General features: G+C 42.5%; 1 protein-coding gene across 1 annotated transcript in view; it reads left to right on the top strand.

Annotated features, from left to right (window-relative positions):
- Positions 1 to 19,749, top strand: part of agrn (agrin) — a 264,537-nt gene that overhangs the window by 154,694 nt on the left and 90,094 nt on the right. The window contains exons 9-11 of the mRNA XM_019862967.1: positions 11,145 to 11,366; positions 18,608 to 18,805; positions 19,259 to 19,459. Coding sequence (XP_019718526.1) covers positions 11,145 to 11,366; positions 18,608 to 18,805; positions 19,259 to 19,459 — 621 coding nt within the window. The remainder of the gene's footprint in view (positions 1 to 11,144; positions 11,367 to 18,607; positions 18,806 to 19,258; positions 19,460 to 19,749) is intronic.

Raw genomic sequence — 19,749 nt, 5'->3', positions numbered from 1 at the left:
CTTTTTCCTAACGTCGTAGACTCACAAATGTCTTAAGTGGTTCAATGATGCTCTTTGAATGGGGAGGGGCCACTCGAACCTGTGCCTTCACGTCACTTGTTCATCTTTGAAGCTCATGCCTCCATCTCCGATGACACCCGCATGTTTCATTCATCCACCTCCGCCTCAATCCGTCTTTGTCTCGTCGTCTTGTGTGTTGTCTAAAAAAAAAAGCTGTTCTTTCTTGTTACAGTGCCTCAGTCAGTCTTGTCTGTCTGTCCGTCTTTGTCCATGTTGGCTGTGTCTTCCTGGCTGTCTGGCGACAGGTGGAAAGTGGGGTCACCCAATGGGCGACCTCATCAGATGGATGCTGGGGCGGGGTGAGGCCTTCCGCTTTGCCCCGGGCGGATCCAACAGGAGGGGTCTTGTACCGCTGCTCTTCTTCCAGTCTCTTTGTTTCACTCTTACTCACTGTTATGAACCATGAGGTTGGAGAAGTCTGCCTACTTTTTCTGTTAAATTCCCAAACCCACACACCCAAGTCTTTCTTTTTGTTTGGCTTGCTGTAGTGCACTCAAAATTACCCATATCAGCCTGTTCCCCATTTTCCACAATATTGATTAAAAAGCCTTGCAACAGTTGGTTTCATTTTTTTTTTAATGGTTCGATCCTCCTTCAATTTCAAATAAGTAAATTCTCTTTTCATTCGAAGACGATACAAGTGCAACACAGGATTTAATAAAACTGAGTTTATTGAGGGGATTTTTTTAACACAATTGTCCTTTTCCCCAAATATGATTTTGAAGTATGGTACACAGTTTAGTTAGGTATGCTGCTCTGAAACTGCTACAATTTGCCATTAACCCTAAGGGTTCAAAAGTCATCATTTCCAAGAAAGTTTTGATAAATTCATGACAAAAAGTGGTGCTGAAGCTAATTTAGCAAATTTTCTCTGATGTGCATTAGAATGCGTGCAAAAGTCCACAAAATGTCCTGTTGGATCCACTGTTGTCTACAAATACGCATACAGTGTTAAAAAAAACAGAACTGGTACTTTGTTTACCTCAAACAGTAGTTTAAGTTTGGAAATCTTTCAAATATAAAAATGGCTGACATCCATGCTAACAATGTTAGCACAACAAAGCAACGGCATTGTTTTTACTCATATATTTAATTCGGCGTTCAATTAAAGGTGCAACCATTCTATAAACTCATTTAACTTTGCTGTGGAATTTGGGAAAGCCGAATTTCGCAACAGCAAAATTTCTGTTTAACTGACCAACGTAAATGTTGTCAAATTTTGTTGCCTTGAAATGTTGAGTTTCAACAACCTCTTTTTTTCCAGTATAATTTTGTTAATGTCGTACAGTATTATGTGTTCTGGTGCATTTCACACCATAACACAAAACGTTTCTTTTCGATTGTGATGTTTTTGTATTAGTTTATAAAATGAGACTTCAAAATTATGAAATAGCAAATCATTGGCTGCTGAATGTGCTGCAACCACACCCCACCCAACTGCAAACTGGCAATTGAACACTAAATACTAAGTTCTAGAAAATGGATGCTACTTCATCTTACATCTTTCTTATGCTTACGCGCAACTATAATTTTGAGCTGTGAGAATGCATCCACTTAAGAGGTCAGGTGGTTGGAATATATCCCACTGGGTTTGTCATTGGGCTTGCTGTGACAACGAGGCACTCAAAAAAGTCCATGCCAGTGTGAGGCCTCTGTCCAAACGCTGGCTGCCATGTTGGGCTTTTATTTTTCTCCTTGGCCTTCCACCTTCCCTCTGTGACTTGTCTGCACTCATAATGTACACTGAGACGCTCGAAAGTGGTCACACCAGCCCCGAAAAGAATTTCAGATTTCTCATTACACCCCTTTTGTCGAAGCTGCTTATTTTCTTTGAAAATGTGTCGTCGAAAGGCCAAAAAGCACACGCAAGGTGAATTCTCATGAGGAACTGTGATGTTATTTATGGCAACGATTCTAAGTTATCATGGGGCTTCTTTTTTCTCCTTCAAATGTGAATAGTTGACTATGAGAGCCCATGGGACCATATGCACATCACCAGACTATGTGATTAACACTTTAAGATGTACATACTTTGTTTGTCCTTAGACCAGAACTGAATACCAAACTCAATATCGTGTTGTCTGCATCAGCAGGCGGCGTCCTTCATTACCATGACTTGCCCGCCTGTGCTTGGCATTAATGAAACGGTTGACAGTGCCAACACTGATGTGTTTTGTTTTGTGCCTTCCAACAACTCCACCCACATTTTTGTCTCGTTATTCGACTTCCCTCTCAATATCTCTTCTTCCCGAGCGCATCATGCAGCTAGTTTATGAGTGTGCGTGTGTGTGTGTGTGTGTGTGTGTGTGTGTGTGTGTGTGCGCGCGCGCGCACACGCTTTAATATGTTCTTATTGGAATTTGCATATTATTCAAAACAGAACAGCACAAACGTCAAAGCTTGATTCCGTTTTTTAATTAAACATCAAAAGAGAAAAGCAGAGCAGCCCACCGAGACGGTTAGCTTCGTCAGACTGGTGGTAAGCACAGTTGCACACAAGATACACTTGCACTTTTTTTTTTTTTGGTCTGTCTTGGTAGAACTGAGAGCAGATTAGGTTAGTCACTGTCTTTAAAAAAACACTGCGGAGATTAGCAGCCTTGTAAAAGACTCAAGATACTCGTGTGCATGTGCGCTCAAACCGTAACCCAAAGAGCTCTGGCAACACGACGCAGTGTGAGGTTTCCTCCGCGATGCTCGCATCTTGACAGTTCGGCGGCTCTGTCAGAAAATGTCAGCCTGGTACACAAACGCAATCAGTGCCTCCGGGCTTCAGTTTCATGTCAAGAGGTAGCGTTTGTCTTTCTTTGGCATGCATGCTTGGTGATCCCTGCGTGTCAGTCAAATGTTTTCGTCAACACCTTTACGTTCATGAAATAATTCATAATAATGTTTGCATCCCTTGAATCATTTTAATTGTGGTATTTTACCATAGGCGGCGCGGTGGTCGACAAGTAAGCACGTCTGCCTCACAGTGCAGAGGTGCAGGGTTCGAATCCGGCTCCGGCCTTCCTGTGTGGAGTTTGCATGTTCGCCCCGTGGAAATGGATGGATGGATGGATATTGTATCATAATAACTCTAAAATCATCTACATGCTACTCTGGCTCGTGAGCAGAACTGCAACTCTGCCGTTGCTTTTGTGACACCTTGTCACTGTCTTGTACATTCAATTGAACTGACAATTTTTACTTCAAGACATGAAGTTTAAAAACAGAAAAGTGATGAAACAAATAAAATGAGGGTCAATAGAGCACTTGCGTCAAAACCACTTCCATTGTTTAACTCGGTACCAAAATGCTCACCTACATCATGTACCGTAATTTTAGCATGTGGTGATGAAGCTTCATGCAATTTAGGAAAATGTCTTTCTTGCACTGTCAACAAAAGTGACAACGAATATCGAAATTTTATTCTCATTTAATGCATTCCATCACCCTAATAAAGATCCCCTGAAACGTGGGAGGGTTTGAGTCTGCAAAAAAATTCATACCCAACGGTAAAGTTTAGTTGAAAGGATACTTAAGTTACACTAATCTAAAGTATTACACACTCATACACATTTGCCAAAGAAAAATATTCTTCACTTCCTTTTTAGCTGATTTGATTCTAGGAGCCCGCCCACATAGTACATCCCTTCCAGTAATTTCTTTCAAGAACCAAGTTGCTCAAAGTCTTAAAATATCAGCTTGTTGCAAAATGTGTTCTCCAACATAGTTCAGCATTCGTGGCTACTCTCCCTTTCACCTCCTTCGACGTCACGATGATTCGTCTTGTTGAAATGATTACGTTCCATGTTGAGCTTTTGCCACAGTGCAGTTCAATAATTCCCCAAGTCAAGTGCAATTGATTAAAGCGCCCCAACCACAAAACCCCCGTTCCCGTTAGTCTCATTAGAAGGCGAGACATATCTATTGTGGTTAATTTATGGATAACGGATTGTAAATCCTCACAGATGGCATCGTTAGTCATTTCCCTGTGCGGAACACAAAGATGAATTCTAGTCTGCGGTAGTACAATGATGTTTTTTCTTCCCCCTATTGTTCGATACCAACAACTTGATTTGAAAAAGTAGACAATGATCGATTGTCACAATTATTCATGTGTTCTTAGATGGCCACTTACTAGTCGAGGTATCTTCTGGGATCCTTTATTCATTTATTTTTTCGTCTGTCAGTATATCAGCATATCGGAGGGGTAGGAAATTTCAAATAGATTTTGTTCAATTTGATTTTTACGTTCCTAGCGATGTTTGTGTAGCATTTGGGTGAGAGGTGGAGTAAATCCTGGAGTGGTTACAGTAACTGGATCATGCCTGCCGTATTTTAATCTAACATGCGTGTGTTTGGTATGTCAATGGAGGCTCAGTTGTTTGGCAGAAACCCGTTCAAATACGGCTCGAGCATGCAAACTCCATACAGAACGGCTAAACTGAGATTCCGAAAACCTCTCGACTGTGAGGCGGACATGCTAACCACCTGAATATCTCTCCAGGTTACATACTGTGATACATCGTGTGTATTGCAATGAATTCCCAATTAAGTTATGAACGTTCATAAAGAGGTCGTGGGTTAGATCCCAGCTCCGGCCTTCCTGTGTGGAGTTTGCATGTTGTCCCCGTGCCTGCGTGGGTTTTCCCCGGGTACTCCGGTTTCCTCCCACATTCCAAAAACACGCATTGCAAGCTGATTGAACACTTAAATTTGTCCCTAGGTGTGAGTGTGAGCGCGGATGAGTATTCGTCTCTGTGTGCCCTTCGATTGGCTGGCGACCAGTTCAGGGTGTCCACTGCCTACTGCCTGAAAATGGCTGGGATAGGCTCCAGCACCCCCCCGCGACCCTTGTGAGGACAACGCTCACCGGAAAATGGATGGATGGATAGATGTTCCAAAAAGGGTTGCAGAATTTGAATTGCTTGGGGGTTTCTGGATGAGTTCACATCTGTTCGTATCCAGTCTTCATCCCACGCAAAACTGGCAGACGTTTTGTCTTATTTGATTCCCGATAGTTTATTAATAGCTCATCTCAATATTTTTCATCATCAGCCCATTAATATGGAAGATGACGAGTGTGTGAATTTGGCAGGAAAGATCCAGTAAGTGGGCCACGTCCCTGCAGCGCACTGGGCATTAACAATCCAAATGGCTCAGTGGGTCCCCGACGTGTCATTGTACCTGTGTGCAGTGTACTCTGCCTAATGTGCTTTTTTTGGCTCTTGTCTGTACCGCCCGGAGCTTAGTGAAAGGATATTTGGATTTGCAGCATGTCACTGTGCGTCAAAGACATGCCTTCATTGGCATTTAGAGCTGCGCTGCCTCCCGTCTGACCAATGCATGGTGAATAAATTCAGTCTAGAAAAAAACCCAAAACAAAATAACAAACAAAAAACTACTCCTACTCCAGATATTAAAAATGGGCTTGAAACTAATTGAGTGCATCAGAATTTTAGGGGATAATAACTATTTTTACGGAGAAAAGCAAAACCAAGAATACAACACGTTAAGCGCTACAGCGAGCAAGGTCAATAATCCGACAAGAGACAAGACAGCTTGGCAGACCTTAAATACCGTATTGGCCCGAATATAAGACGGTGCTTTTTGCATTGAAATAAGACTGAAAAAGTGGGGGTCGTCTTATATTCGGGGTCTAGACATTATATCCATTCACGACGCTAGATGGCGCCAGATATCATTTAAGCGAATGCTGAACTTGCCTCCCCAGGCCAAAGTGAACCCCTGCCACGAAGAATAAAAATAAAAATAGCGGTAGCACGAAGAAGAAAAATGAAAAATAGCGGTAAGATGGAAAAGAGAAGAAAATAACAGAAGAGATAACAGAAAATGGAGAAACGTAGTGACAATCTGGAGAAAAGTGGGTCGAAGATCGCCCAGGTTAACCGGCAGCTGAGGAGAAGTTATGATGTAATTTACATTTCATAAACCAGAAGCCATTCCTTTACGAATGTGACTGCACTTTCGATTTGAATGAGGCAAAATAACATGCTTTTTCTCTCAAATATATTGTTATAATCATGTGTTTCAGATGTACTGTAATTATTTTCTGTATAAAAATTAATTTGGTGTTGAAAAAGTCTTTTTTCAAACTTGAGTCTTGAAAAAGAGGGGGTCGTCTTATAATCAGGGCCGTCTTATATTCGGGCCAATACGGTACATGGCAGGCTTGATTGGTAAACGCGGAACAGGTGCGCCTGCTGGAGGGAAACGCCCTTCACCACAGCTGAGGCTCGAAACAAAACAGACAGACCTCACAGACTCATATTTTCGGCCACTTTTTGACTTTCCTCAACTGTTTTGGACACATATGTCATGACATAAAAAAAAAAAAAAAAAGATTGTGTCATACACAAGTTATTAGCTGACTGAAACTAGTCATTTACTTTTCGAAACAAAGTTAAGGCCTTTGTATATTTTATCAAGTACTGATTTCACCCTGCTCTGTGAGTTGCATCACAAACCCCCAGTCGAACCCAAATTCGATATTTTACCATTCCATTTGAAGAACCGCAGATGGATCCCCAAATGTACTTTGAAAATTGATTGTACATGCGAGTTTGCCCTGGTATGCTAGCGCCTCATATAACGCCACAGCCTCGAGAAGGTGACCGATGTCAAATCATGATTTGTGTTCTTTAATACGCAAGAGTAATCCCTTGAGGGTTTGACTCCCAAGCAGTCGCTGAGCTTTGAGCGCACACGTCAGCCCGAGTGCTGTTTTTCCTAATCGAGTTAATTTGAGGAAGTGCGGCGTAGAAGCAGATTGACAGCAGGCAGCCTGCCAGTCCACTTAACATGATCTCCGGGCCATTCTCCGCAAGCAGAAATTGTCGAGATTATTTAGGTCAGCGGGGTGCCACAAGTCACTTGAGGTGGCTGAGTGCCGCTGGGCTGTGATGAAATCAAGCAAAGCCACACATTTGCCAATTTGGTTTAATTGGATTGCACTTTTGCTCTTTGCGTCTCTCAACACATTCTGTGGATTCTTTGTAGGTAATGCCATTAATGACATCAATTGCTAATCATTCTAAATACTTCACAACTGAAAAGAAAAAAAGATGTTTGGGTGATGTTCTTGAATGTACAGAATCAAGGATAAGAATTACGTCTTCTTGGTCACCTGATTCTAAAAACTGTCCCATGGGCCGATCAAAAAATGTCCTCCGCATTTCACTCAAAATGCACCGTGGTCTGAGTTGAGAAGCACCCGTGCCCCTCATAAGTATTCAAGAATCGTCGACAGACACAGCCCACAGGGTATGTCTTCTCCTTTATGTTAATGGAGCCTTTTCCTTCACTGATATCATACATGAATGTCTTTTAATACAAAAGGGGACAAGGGATTTCAATCAAAGGCTGGCAAGTTAACAAAAAAAAAACAGACAAGGTGATGCTTGGTGTGGATTGTCTGCGTCCCATTGGAATGCTGGCTTGCAATGGGCTTGTAAGGTCTTTCTCTCCGCCAATTGGCCACTGCAAGCGTCACCTGGACTGAGCCAATTCCGCAGACTGCATAATCCGAACAGGAACTGATTGAATTGCACCTGGACTGAGGTTGGACTCCAATTACCTATGCATGAATTGAGCAGCGCTTCCCTAAATATTCCCTCAGCAATTTAACAAGTTACAGGAGTTTAATGGGACTGCACCATCCCCACTTGCCTGGTTTGCGCATTTTTGGAACTTTGTTGGTAGAGTTGCCACTTTCCAATTATTTAGGGCTGTAATTTCCCATTTGCTGTTCCAAGGTCAGGGTGTCTGCGTCATCAAAAACTTGAACTGTACAGTGGTACCTCTACTTACGAACGTTTCTTCATACAAAATGTTCGAGTTACAAAACGCCTCAACAGGAAAATATTACTTTCTTGTTGCAAAAGAAATTTCAAGATGCGAAAGGTAAAAATACAGTATGGGCCACTATTCGCAGCTCCGAGTTTCCTGAACGCAATACCTGTATACTTATAGCTGCTCTGCCATTGGCTATTACCTAGCATCCTCCTGGCATCCCATTGGTTAAGAGGGACTTCTACCGTATGTGTGTAGATAGATAGATATTTGTCGATACTGCGACCTCGTCGTTTGCCCCTCGGGCCATGAGGTGTTCCGATAGTGTTACGTAAATGTGAATTACCCAGAAAAAGTGATCTCTCACGATGCTGATGTTTCCCTTGGACATTTTCGAAGGATTGTTAAAAGCCGACAAAAGCAAACCTCCTTGGATCGGTTCGTGACAAAATGCCAGGCAAAAACCACTTCTGAGATAGAACATGAACTAAAGAGGGTTAAATGACCATGATTTTTATTCTTTATTCCTTCTGAGATAGAACATGAACTAAAGAGGGTTAAATTATTATTATCTTGTGTTATTCTTTATTCTCTGTTTTTTACATTATGCACAACTCTCATTTATTGTGCAATAATCTAATTGTAACGTACAGTATATATTTTTTACATATTTTGATGCATTTTATGCTTCATAAAACATTTGTCTGAACTTTGGGGAATTTTTATGCTTCATAAAACATTTATGTCTGAATTTAGGGGTGTCTTGGAACAAATTAGGGCATTTACATCGAAAACGTGTCTCTATTTACAAAACGTTCGAGTTAAGAATTATCTTCCAGAACCAATTAATTTTGTAAGTAAAAGTACCACTGCACAAGCCATTTGCACAGGAAAATTTGAACAAGTGCACAAATCAGTTAACTGCTGTATCGTAAAAATAAAATGAAACAAAATTCTTTAGTCAGTGATTAGACATGAAAAAATGTGATGAAGGCGAGCTACTTCATGCATCAATGTTTTTAGCATTCTTAACCCTTTCATGCACCCTGTAACCTGATAACATGATCAGCTGTCCACTGTACTAACCGCTGTCGCTGAAATGTCCCCCAAAGTGAGGATTTGTGCGCTTGCCTGGAACATCGACTCGTATTATCTCTTACTTCCGTCGTAAGTTTCACTACTTGTTCAGTTTTTAAATGATATAACCCGAGCATCTGAGTTTTGAGGCTCCACTGTCATCCATTTTGGAGCCTTGCTATTCTGAATTCAAATTGATGCGGCACGTAGAACGTAAAGACTTTAACTTGTGTGGCGGCGCTAAGTGGGGAGCAGAAGTCTTAATTAATGTCCTCACTTTCCATCGCTGTCACGTTGGAACGACGGTTCAGCCTGTGGAGCGGCAACAACAATGCCTTGGCTGAACTGCCAAAGTCTTTGCCGGGCAGATGTTCCCATTCAGCTGTCACTTTTCATGAATAAATCACTTGCAGCTTTTAGTTCATTTTGTAACAGAAACACAGAAACATGCATGAGGTTTTGGATTTAAGGGTTTGCAAGTGGGAAAATATGAAGAATTACCAAACCAAAAAAAAAAAAAAAAAAAGCTTCTTTCTCCAACTGAGAGGAAAAATGAAATACATTTTCAATTTCTGACTGTGCAGCACCAGTTTTTACACTTTGGGAGAGTTGTCTTTTTTTTTTTTTGTCCCTAACTTGCTCGCCCATTAATAAATCAGGCGGAAATTTTGCCCCAAGGATGTGGCAGTGTGATAAAAACATTGTGGAATGGAAATACTTTCATCTTTTTTTTTTTTTACATGGGAGACAAAGGCGTTATCGCAGGCTGCGGCTGCTCGCGACTTTGGCTGCTGAACTTTTACGCAGGCCGAAGTTAAGTTAAAGCTTGCACGCTTTGAAAAGGGTTGCAGGGGAGTCATTCGTTTTCAAAGCGAGCCTGAATTCAACTTGTGCCAGAGAGCTTATGTGTTTATGTGCACCTCCAGCGTCTCTCATCATATCATACCCGGCAGACCACCTCTATAAAATCTCAGAAAACCCCAATCAATTTTTCTCTCAGAATCCTAATAAATGCTCATTATGTCTGTAAATAGTTCACACAACGTGGCATTCGTGTGGCAAGTCGGCTCCAAATGCAGCACAAATCAATCACAAGACTCCAACCATGTTCAGGAATGATGCGATGTCATCCCTTCATGGTCACACCAATGTTACCTTCTAACAAAAGCGACGAAGAACAAATAGACTTCAAATGAAGACCTTAGTCGCTCTGAGGCTTCGCTGGCAATTTTTCATCAAGATATATTTGCCGCTCTGCCCTATAGACGCACCACATTTGGCAGAGAGGTCCATCCTTCATGGCTGAAAGCTTTGATGAAATTCTCCTCTCGCGTATTTCGGATGCAGAAGTGCACACCGACCCGCCGTCAGACCTCAATCTAATACTTCCACGGACTCGTAAGGTTTTAAAGAATTGATGGAGTCAGTGGGGGCAGGGTCCGATCAAACGACTGTTCGGGTTTCCTACTCTCCTGATCAACTCAGGCCGTGTCTGCCCCGCCTGCACTCATTTCCCAAGAACTGTCGGTGCCGAATCCAGCCTTCGTTTTAATGAAGCCGTGCTGAGTGTTATTGGGGAGAGTGGAGCACTGGAGCAGACACCTTCCTGTGATGTTCACATTTCATATCAGCCTCTGCCCAGGAGCTTGCCGTTTTTAAATTATTAAGCAGAGGCTTTCTTTCTTTTCCTTATTATTAGGTTTTTTTATAAAATTATTATTTCTGTCTGTTCTCTATGCTTTACTCTCTTTGGCTGAAGCCGTGGCTCTTGCTCAGATGCAAATGGATGCCTTTGAAGGGGCACGCTGGGAATGTCAATTAATCCTGACGCTTACTTGGTAGCGCGACCATTGTTCGTTGGCTTTTTCATCACTGCTGTGCCACAGGGCAGCTTTTTTTTTTTTTTTTTGTCTTGGCTGTTCTTCATGCCGCCAGTTTGAAGATACTCCTCAAAGATTTAGCATACATCAGGACAGGCACATAGGAAAAGAAGTGACAGGAAGATGATGCATCACAGTAACAGGTGGTTGTCATATTTCTTTCCCCGGGTCCTGACATTCATTTTTAACAGTTCTGAGTGTCACTGTAGTCCAAATTGTCACCTTTTTTTGCCCGTTCTAGCCCCAAGACCATTCTCCAACCTCTCTTTGAAATTACCCGTCACTGTTTCACAATAATAACTTTTTGTCTTTTGGGTTGTTGGCTTTCAGATCTCCACACGCCAAGTCCCTGTTTGGATAAGGTGTGCCACCACGGCGCATTGTGCGTGGTCAAAAACGATGAGCCCGTGTGTGAATGTCTGGAAGCCTGCCCTCAAACATCAGACCCCGTGTGCGGTTCTGACGGCAGCAGTTACGGCAGCCCCTGTGAGATGCGAGCGATGGGCTGTGCTCTCCAAAAAGCGATCCACATCCAGCATAAAGGGCCCTGCGGTGAGTGTCTGCATATTAAAATGATAGAAACGAAACACATGCCAGGACCTCATTTAGAGACTCAGAGAATCATACATCATGCTGTCACTTTGCAGAAAATAATTTTGTCGCATTTTGTCCAAGTATGGACTAGAGGTAGTCAATTGATGTACTATACTATTTTTGGCTCTCTGACATTCCAAAAGGGTGTCAGAAATGCAAAAAAATATATACAGTCAAACCTCGGTTTTCGAACGTCTCGGTTCTCGACCAATTCGGTTTTCGACCAAAAATTTCGAGTTTTTTATGCCTCGGATGACGAACAAATTTCGGTTCTCGAACAAACTGAGTGCACTTGAATGCACCATTTGACTCCACTCGCCTTCCTTACACGAGGAAGTGACGCTTCCTCGGGTAGACGAGGAAGTGACGCTTCCTCGTGTTGCTTTCCATTGTGAGCAGACGTGTTCAATAAACATTTTTATTTTAAAAAGAGCGTGGTTTCGGTTTTCGAACAATTTCGGTTTTCGAACAGCCTTCTGGAACGGATTATGGACGAAAACCGAGGTTTGACTGTACATAGTAATGAGACGGCAGAACTGGTATAACTTTTTTCAAAAGCTTACCTAGCAATTCAGTGCAATCAAATGTCAGGTAAAACATTACCTGTACAATAACGAAGGGCTGTTGGTGGCGTACTGGTTCACATATAGCAGACTTTCTGTGCAGTTGAGGTGGTATCAAGATCAAAGGTCAAGGTCAAGGTCATCTTTATTGTGAAATGCTTTATGTATAACATGCAGCACAGATGATATCAGGTCACACTCACTCACCAATTCAAAATTGCCCAGTGATGGAAAGCTGACAGTCTCGGGTTCATTACTACACTGCTTCTCCTATGTAAATAGATAAAAGGAAGATGATTTTATTTCAAACTAGAAGTGCAACGATTCATCAACAATGAATCGAAACTAAAATTAATCAACAGTTTTTTTTTCATAATGGATTAATTGTTTCGATACCGTTTTGAATTTAACCCTTTCATGCATCCTGCAACCTGATCACATGATAAGCTGTCCACTGTCGTAACCGCTGTCCCTCAAAGGGTTAAAAAGGTCCAAATCCTCGGAACTTTAGCTTCTCAACAGTAAATGCCGTATTTGTGTTCTCCTCCATGAAAGCAGACACAGTATCTTTGTGTTGAATCAAAATAAAAAATGTTTTGCTTTTACTAAACCAGGAACAGAATCACAATTACTTTTCATCGGTGCATTTTCTGCACTGTTTGTAAATAAAGGGATTTAAACATGTTTTGTTCATCCAGTTCATCGATTAATCGGTCATCAGTTCTTAGAATAATTGTAAATTTCAGCCCTCTTTCAAACTAACCGAACCATACCAAACAACACCAAGCAGCAATGTCAACAACATCACATCACAACAACAAAACACACCTACAAACACAACAACAGCCTCGGTTCAACATATTTTTGCCACTGCATGCTGACTGACACTTAGACGTAAATGATTTCCTCCGACTCTACAGTCAGATCATGTTGCATTACAACGTCCTGTTTCACAGGTATGGGATCAATCGCAAAGAAAAAAAAACACTCTCTTCTTTAACACAAACTCTTGACTCTCTGTGACTTTCTGTCGGCTTAATTCGTTCTCTGACCTTTAAGTGTCGTGTTGCACTTTAGTCCCAGTCAAAGAGAACACAGAGCATACTTGTGTGTAATTGGCTACATGAGTCATTTGGCATTATCTGGCTGCGGTGGCGCATCAGCTCATCATTAGCACACGGGGGACAATGGAGTTTCAAGTTGAGCAAATATCTACAGATCCACTTTGCAGACACACAGTCCCAAGAAGAGATTTACAGCTTGTTAAAGCCACTCACTGAATACTCTCGATGCCATCTTGGCAGGCCAATTATCCCACAGGCTGCACTGGTGATTGAGTAGGATTAATTGTTTCGATACCGTTTTGAATTTAACCCTTTCATGCATCCTGCAACCTGATCACATGATAAGCTGTCCACTGTCGTAACCGCTGTCCCTCAAAGGGTTAAAAAGGTCCAAATCCTCGGAACTTTAGCTTCTCAACAGTAAATGCCGTATTTGTGTTCTCCTCCATGAAAGCAGACACAGTATCTTTGTGTTGAATCAAAATAAAAAATGTTTTGCTTTTACTAAACCAGGAACAGAATCACAATTACTTTTCATCGGTGCATTTTCTGCACTGTTTGTAAATAAAGGGATTTAAACATGTTTTGTTCATCCAGTTCATCGATTAATCGGTCATCAGTTCTTAGAATAATTGTAAATTTCAGCCCTCTTTCAAACTAACCGAACCATACCAAACAACACCAAGCAGCAATGTCAACAACATCACATCACAACAACAAAACACACCTACAAACACAACAACAGCCTCGGTTCAACATATTTTTGCCACTGCATGCTGACTGACACTTAGACGTAAATGATTTCCTCCGACTCTACAGTCAGATCATGTTGCATTACAACGTCCTGTTTCACAGGTATGGGATCAATCGCAAAGAAAAAAAAACACTCTCTTCTTTAACACAAACTCTTGACTCTCTGTGACTTTCTGTCGGCTTAATTCGTTCTCTGACCTTTAAGTGTCGTGTTGCACTTTAGTCCCAGTCAAAGAGAACACAGAGCATACTTGTGTGTAATTGGCTACATGAGTCATTTGGCATTATCTGGCTGCGGTGGCGCATCAGCTCATCATTAGCACACGGGGGACAATGGAGTTTCAAGTTGAGCAAATATCTACAGATCCACTTTGCAGACACACAGTCCCAAGAAGAGATTTACAGCTTGTTAAAGCCACTCACTGAATACTCTCGATGCCATCTTGGCAGGCCAATTATCCCACAGGCTGCACTGGTGATTGAGTATTTTCTTTCTTCTTCTTCCTTCCTTTTTTTTTTTTTTTTTTTTTTAACCTCTCAATTCACGCACACGGAGCTAAAGTACAGCAGTTATCGTGCGCCGCAATGCAGCCCCTTCCTACAATCCCCCTCGCTCAATATCCCGTTCACAGCCTTTTATTCGGATGGAAATTCTGGCGTGGCGTTTGCACGTTCTCCCCGTGCCAGCGTGGGTTTTCTCCGGGTGCTCCGGTTTCCTCCCACATTCCAAAAACATGCATGGCGGGTTTAATGGAACACTCTAAATTGTCCCTAGGTGTGACTGTGAGCGCAAATGATTGTTCGTCTCTGTGTGCCCTGCGATTGGTTGGCGAGCAGTTCAGGGTGTCCCCCGCCTACTGCCCGAAGACGGCTGGGATTGGCTCCGGCACACCCCGCGACCCTTGTGAGGATAAGCGGATTGGAAAATGGATGGATGGATGGATGGATGGATGGATGGATGGATAATTTGAAAAGCATATAGTGAATATAGAATATAGAATACGACTGCAAATACAGGAGGATCAATACAGGAGGATTATTGTCACTTTTCAAGTGTGTCACGGCATTCACCATGAATTTGGAACCGCTTTGTGCGATTACACGACTGCTTGTTTTGCAACATGAGAAGAGGTTTGATGTTTTCCCTGCACTGAGTCTGTAAAATAGGGATTTTGTTGTTGAGGTGGAACATGGATTACTCCCTCCATGCCTATGGTGAGCATCAGTCATATTCCATTGATGGCTCTCTATAAATTGAAACTTATGTCTCTGGTGTCATGGCAACAAGAAATGAAACGAGCACTCACAGATTGGTGCCACGCCACAGGTAAACGGCATGCGTCGGCACTCAATGAAGCAATGAACAATTGTTTATTCGACAAAGCAATAGTCCAGGGAGACATCCAGCCCAAGTGGATGGTTGGTTTGCTTTTTGACAGTACGGCCATAAAACAATGCCGAGCCATTGGTTTGCCTGGAATTAGCCATCTGCGGAACGATGGCCGTGAGCATATGAGTTATTTTTGGGCTGTTTGCACAGCTTCCTTCAGGACAGTCACTAGTGATTCCCTGTAATCCCCGTAAAGGCTATTTCCTTTACTAACGGTGGGGCAGAAAGGGAGAAGCGGAATGAAACAGACAGTGGAATGTCGGTTTACAAGCAATCTTGTTGAAGAACAATTTTTGAATACAATTTTGTAAAATACACTCGATTCACACGCTATTTTTGGTTCGCCAACTGCATAGCCTCGCTTGTGCTTTTTTTTTCACAGCACATACGGTAAATGTGTCACACATTGCAGGTATCTTTTTTTTTTTTCTCGAAATGAGCCCTCAGTATGACTCTCAATAAATTGGAAAAAAATTGCTGGAAATCGTGTTCTCAGGGAGTCGACATGTGGTAATGTCGGTGATCATGCTGCACAGTGGGGTTTTGCTAAATCTGCCATCTGAATTGTGCAGGTGAGAATAATAAAGCCAGAAATACATTTCTATATAGTGCTTTTCTTGACACTTACAGATGCATGCAAACAAAGCAACAAGTTAAAAAATAAATAAATAAAATTGAGCACTTGATGCATGCAGCAGGAGCAGTGACACAAAGGAGTCATTACTCCACGGCAGGAGAAGCTGCTAGTGACGACTAGCTAGTGACAGCTAACTAGCAGGCTCATGTTTACCACATTGGGAATGTCTACATCGGTTTTACTTTTGGCAACGGTCCGAGAGCTTGCTTGTGATAGTGTGTTTGTATGTGTGTGTGCATTTTTAGACTCGAGTATGATTGTATTTCCAACCCCGAGGGCTGTAAACCAAAAAAAAAAATAAAAAATCGTTATATGCATGAGTCGGGTGCAACCTGACATCTGTTATTATTCGAAAGATCTCAACTCACCAATTGTCCTTTAAATCCAGTTCCCTCTGGCATTTTTAATGGTGGGTGACCCCCCAACTTGTCTCGGAGGGCTGGGATAGGCATGCTTGGTTAATAGACACCTCAGCTGGATATAACATCGACCTCAGGATCGGGGTCGTTCATATGGCTTTAGCCAAACAGATGTCAGAATAGGAAAAAAATAACAACCTGCGCCGCACCAGATTTTTCACCCTCCCGCTGGTTTTAGAAATGATACACACAATAGAAGGCGCTATATAGGTCGCACTAACAGCATGAGGAAACAGGATGAGGGATAAATAATCAGGAGGAGCAAACCACATGGGGAATAATAGGTATGCTTTGTGAATAGGTAGGGATTATTTTACGTCTCTCACATGGAAACATGTAGACAAAGAAATAAACACAAATTATGTTCATGGTCAAACCTCGGCAGAGATCTTACATTCCAGTTGTAAAATAATATTGGCTCTAAGACTCACCAATGGAGTTCAATCCATGATGGATTCAAGGCCACTTTTTTCCACCAACCCATCCAAAACGTAAACACTTTGCCACCATCCATCCATCCATTTTCTGAGCCGCTTCATCCTTACGAGTGTCGCGGGGGCTGCTGGAGCCTATCCCAGCCGTCATCAGGCAGTAGGCGGGGGACACCCTGAACCGGTTGCCAGCCAATCGCAGGGCACACAGAGACAAGCAACCATCCACTCTCACACTCACACCTAGGGACAATTTAGAGTGTTCAATCAGCCTGCCATGCATGTGTTTGGAATTTGGGAGGTAACCGGAGTACCCGGAGAAAACCCACACAGGCCCGGGGACAACATGCAACCTCCACACAGGGAGGCCGGAGCTGGAATTGAACCCGGTACCTCTGCACTGGGAGGTCGATGCGCGAACCACTGGACCACCGGGCCGCCACTTTGCCACCAAAAGAGAAAAAAAAGAATAAATCAGAGTGAGATAAGTAATATCAGAGGTTTCCACTCGAGGCCCAGCGACTTTCAAGGGCACCTTGATGAACTGTCGGGGTTATTGAAGGAAATGAGCATTATGGGGACACCTGCGTTAAACCCAGCATGAAAATTACAGATGCCATCATGGGTTCTTGTTTTGTACCATTAAACCCAGCATCGGTGTATGTTGCTGTTGTATTCGGAAGCCGATTCAAATCTACACGCAGCAGTTAAATGTAATCGTAATCAAAACTCAAGATGCTCAAAATGTCTGTTCATGGACAATAGGAATAGATACACAAATATCAAAATGTTAGCTGATAATGTGTCTTGAAGGCAGTTCACCTTTTTTCCAAAGCTTCTCTAGCTCCATTTGTATTGCCCAGTCGTGATGTGTGGGCCGTGAAAGAGATTCGGTTCCCGATTGGGAGCCACTTTTGTCATTCACTGCAAAGAGTGCATACATTGGTCATTATGTATGCCGTTGTCTCTTGCTGTGCGGAGCATAGGGATGGGGGCGTGGGGGGCGTTAGAAGCAGGAATAGTCACGAAAAAAGGATAGTTAAGAAAATGAGTCACAGCAGGAAAAGGATAATGCAAAGGCAGAGTGTAGTGTCTACTTGGGAAAACAAATTGATATTAATGAAGGTGGTAGAGTGCCTCATGCAACTGTTGCTGCTCAAGATGGAGCCAGATGCTCAAGCCGGATGGCTCGATGGTTCTCTGGAGCAGACACAAACGTTTACACACTCGCAAATTGTTCGGAGTGATGCCGTGGATACGACAAAACTTTGACAGCTCCGTTGTCAGTGAAATTGAACATCTATAACACACATACAACACCATTATACCGTGATCGTTTTGACTTTTCAGCTGCTCAGAATGAGCGACAACAGTGTCCAACTATCCATCATGATTGTTTGGTTGGCTTGTGTCAGGCTATCATCAACAAGCAGCCTCTGGGACAATCTATTTAAAATGCTCTTGTCGTGCCGAGAAAATTCAACACTCTTTCCATTTTCGGAGTTTGAGGTTATTTATAGAGCCCAATTGGTTGCAAATGTCTTCAGTGATGCCAGCCCTGCTCTTAGGAATTTTTTGGATTTGTTTTTGGTTTTTTTTTTCTTCATCCTTGTCCTCAGATCTGAATCTCAATAGAGCTACATCTGTGAAGTATTTTTTTTTTCATTCTTACTTGTTTTATTTGGAAAGTTCTTGTTCAAATGAACACAACTTGCCTCAGGTAGACTCCGGTTGCATGTTACTATCAATGTGGAAACTCTGAATTTCTGTTTTCTTCATTCGTTGTTACTGCTTTGCTGCAAAGACATCACACCCTTTCTACCCCCCAATTTTGCTGCTGTAGACTGTAAATTTCCCCAGTGTGGGACAAATAAACGAGATCTTATCTTATCTTATTAAAAATGTTCCTGCCATGCACTTATTTGATCTTCTTTCCTTGTAGATGAGGCCTGTGCCAACTGCTCTTTCGGGGCAATCTGCGACGCCCAAAGTGCACAATGTGTTTGTGCGACAGAGTGTGTGGAGTCCCACCAGCCCGTATGCGGTAGCGATGGCACGACCTACACCAGCGAGTGCGAGCTACATGTGCGGGCCTGCAAAAAACAGATGGACTTGCGAGTGGTCAGCCAGGGAGAGTGCAGTAAGTAGTGCATCCTTTTTACTCATTGTAACGAGCTGAGAACTGTTGTGTATGAATCCTGAAAGGAGAAAAAAAAAAATTTCCAGATTGAATGAACAGTCCAGTAGGTACAATATGTTTATCATCAAAAAATATTAAAAGGTTTTCTGCGTGCCCTGGAAAACTCTTCGTAATGGTTGGTTTCGCAAATATAGTGCGTCTCTATTCTCTTGTCAGCCAGGGAGAGTGCAGTAAGTAGTGCATCCTTTTTACTCATTGTATCAAGCTGAGAACTGTTGTGTATGAATCCTGAAGGGAGAAAAAAACATTTCCAGATTGAATGAACAGGCCAGTGGGTACAATATGTTTATCATCAAAAAATATTAAAAGGTTCTCTGGATGCCCTGGAAAACTCTTCGTAATGGTGGGTTTCGCAAATATAGTGCGTCTCTATTCTCTCATGTGTTTTTTCAGAAACTTGTGGCAACACTGTGTGTGCCTGGGGCGCCCGCTGCGTCCAAAGTAAATGCGAGTGCCCACCGTGCTCCGGTGAAGCGTTTTCCCCGGTGTGTGGAAGTGACGGCACCACCTACGAGAACGAGTGTGAACTCCGCCTGTCCTCGTGCGTGCAGAAGAAGAGAGTCGAAGTGGCGAAGGCCGGCAGTTGCGACCAAGGTAGGAAATGGACTTTGAAATAGCGTAATGATGTTAACCAATCGGCCGTTGAAGTTGTGTAATCATCTTAATCGGCTGACCTGACGTACAGTATTCAGTCATCTGTGCTTTTTTTTTTTTTTTGCTAATGGGCACACGTGCCACCCGCCGCATGCTAATGAACTGGAGTAGAAAGAATGATCTGGAACTGTGTGGTCATAAATAAAGCCTATCATGGGGAATGGCAATTAGTTCTGGCTGCTAAAAGATAGGTTAGTTGGACATTTATAAATAAGTTTGTCACACTTGGA

Source organism: Hippocampus comes, unplaced genomic scaffold (assembly GCF_001891065.2).
Source record: "Hippocampus comes isolate QL1 unplaced genomic scaffold, H_comes_QL1_v1.1 scaffold1, whole genome shotgun sequence".
Classification (NCBI taxonomy): Eukaryota; Metazoa; Chordata; class Actinopteri; order Syngnathiformes; family Syngnathidae; genus Hippocampus; species Hippocampus comes.
The sequence above is the reverse complement of the archived record's forward strand: the minus strand, read 5'-3'. Positions and strand labels throughout refer to the sequence as shown.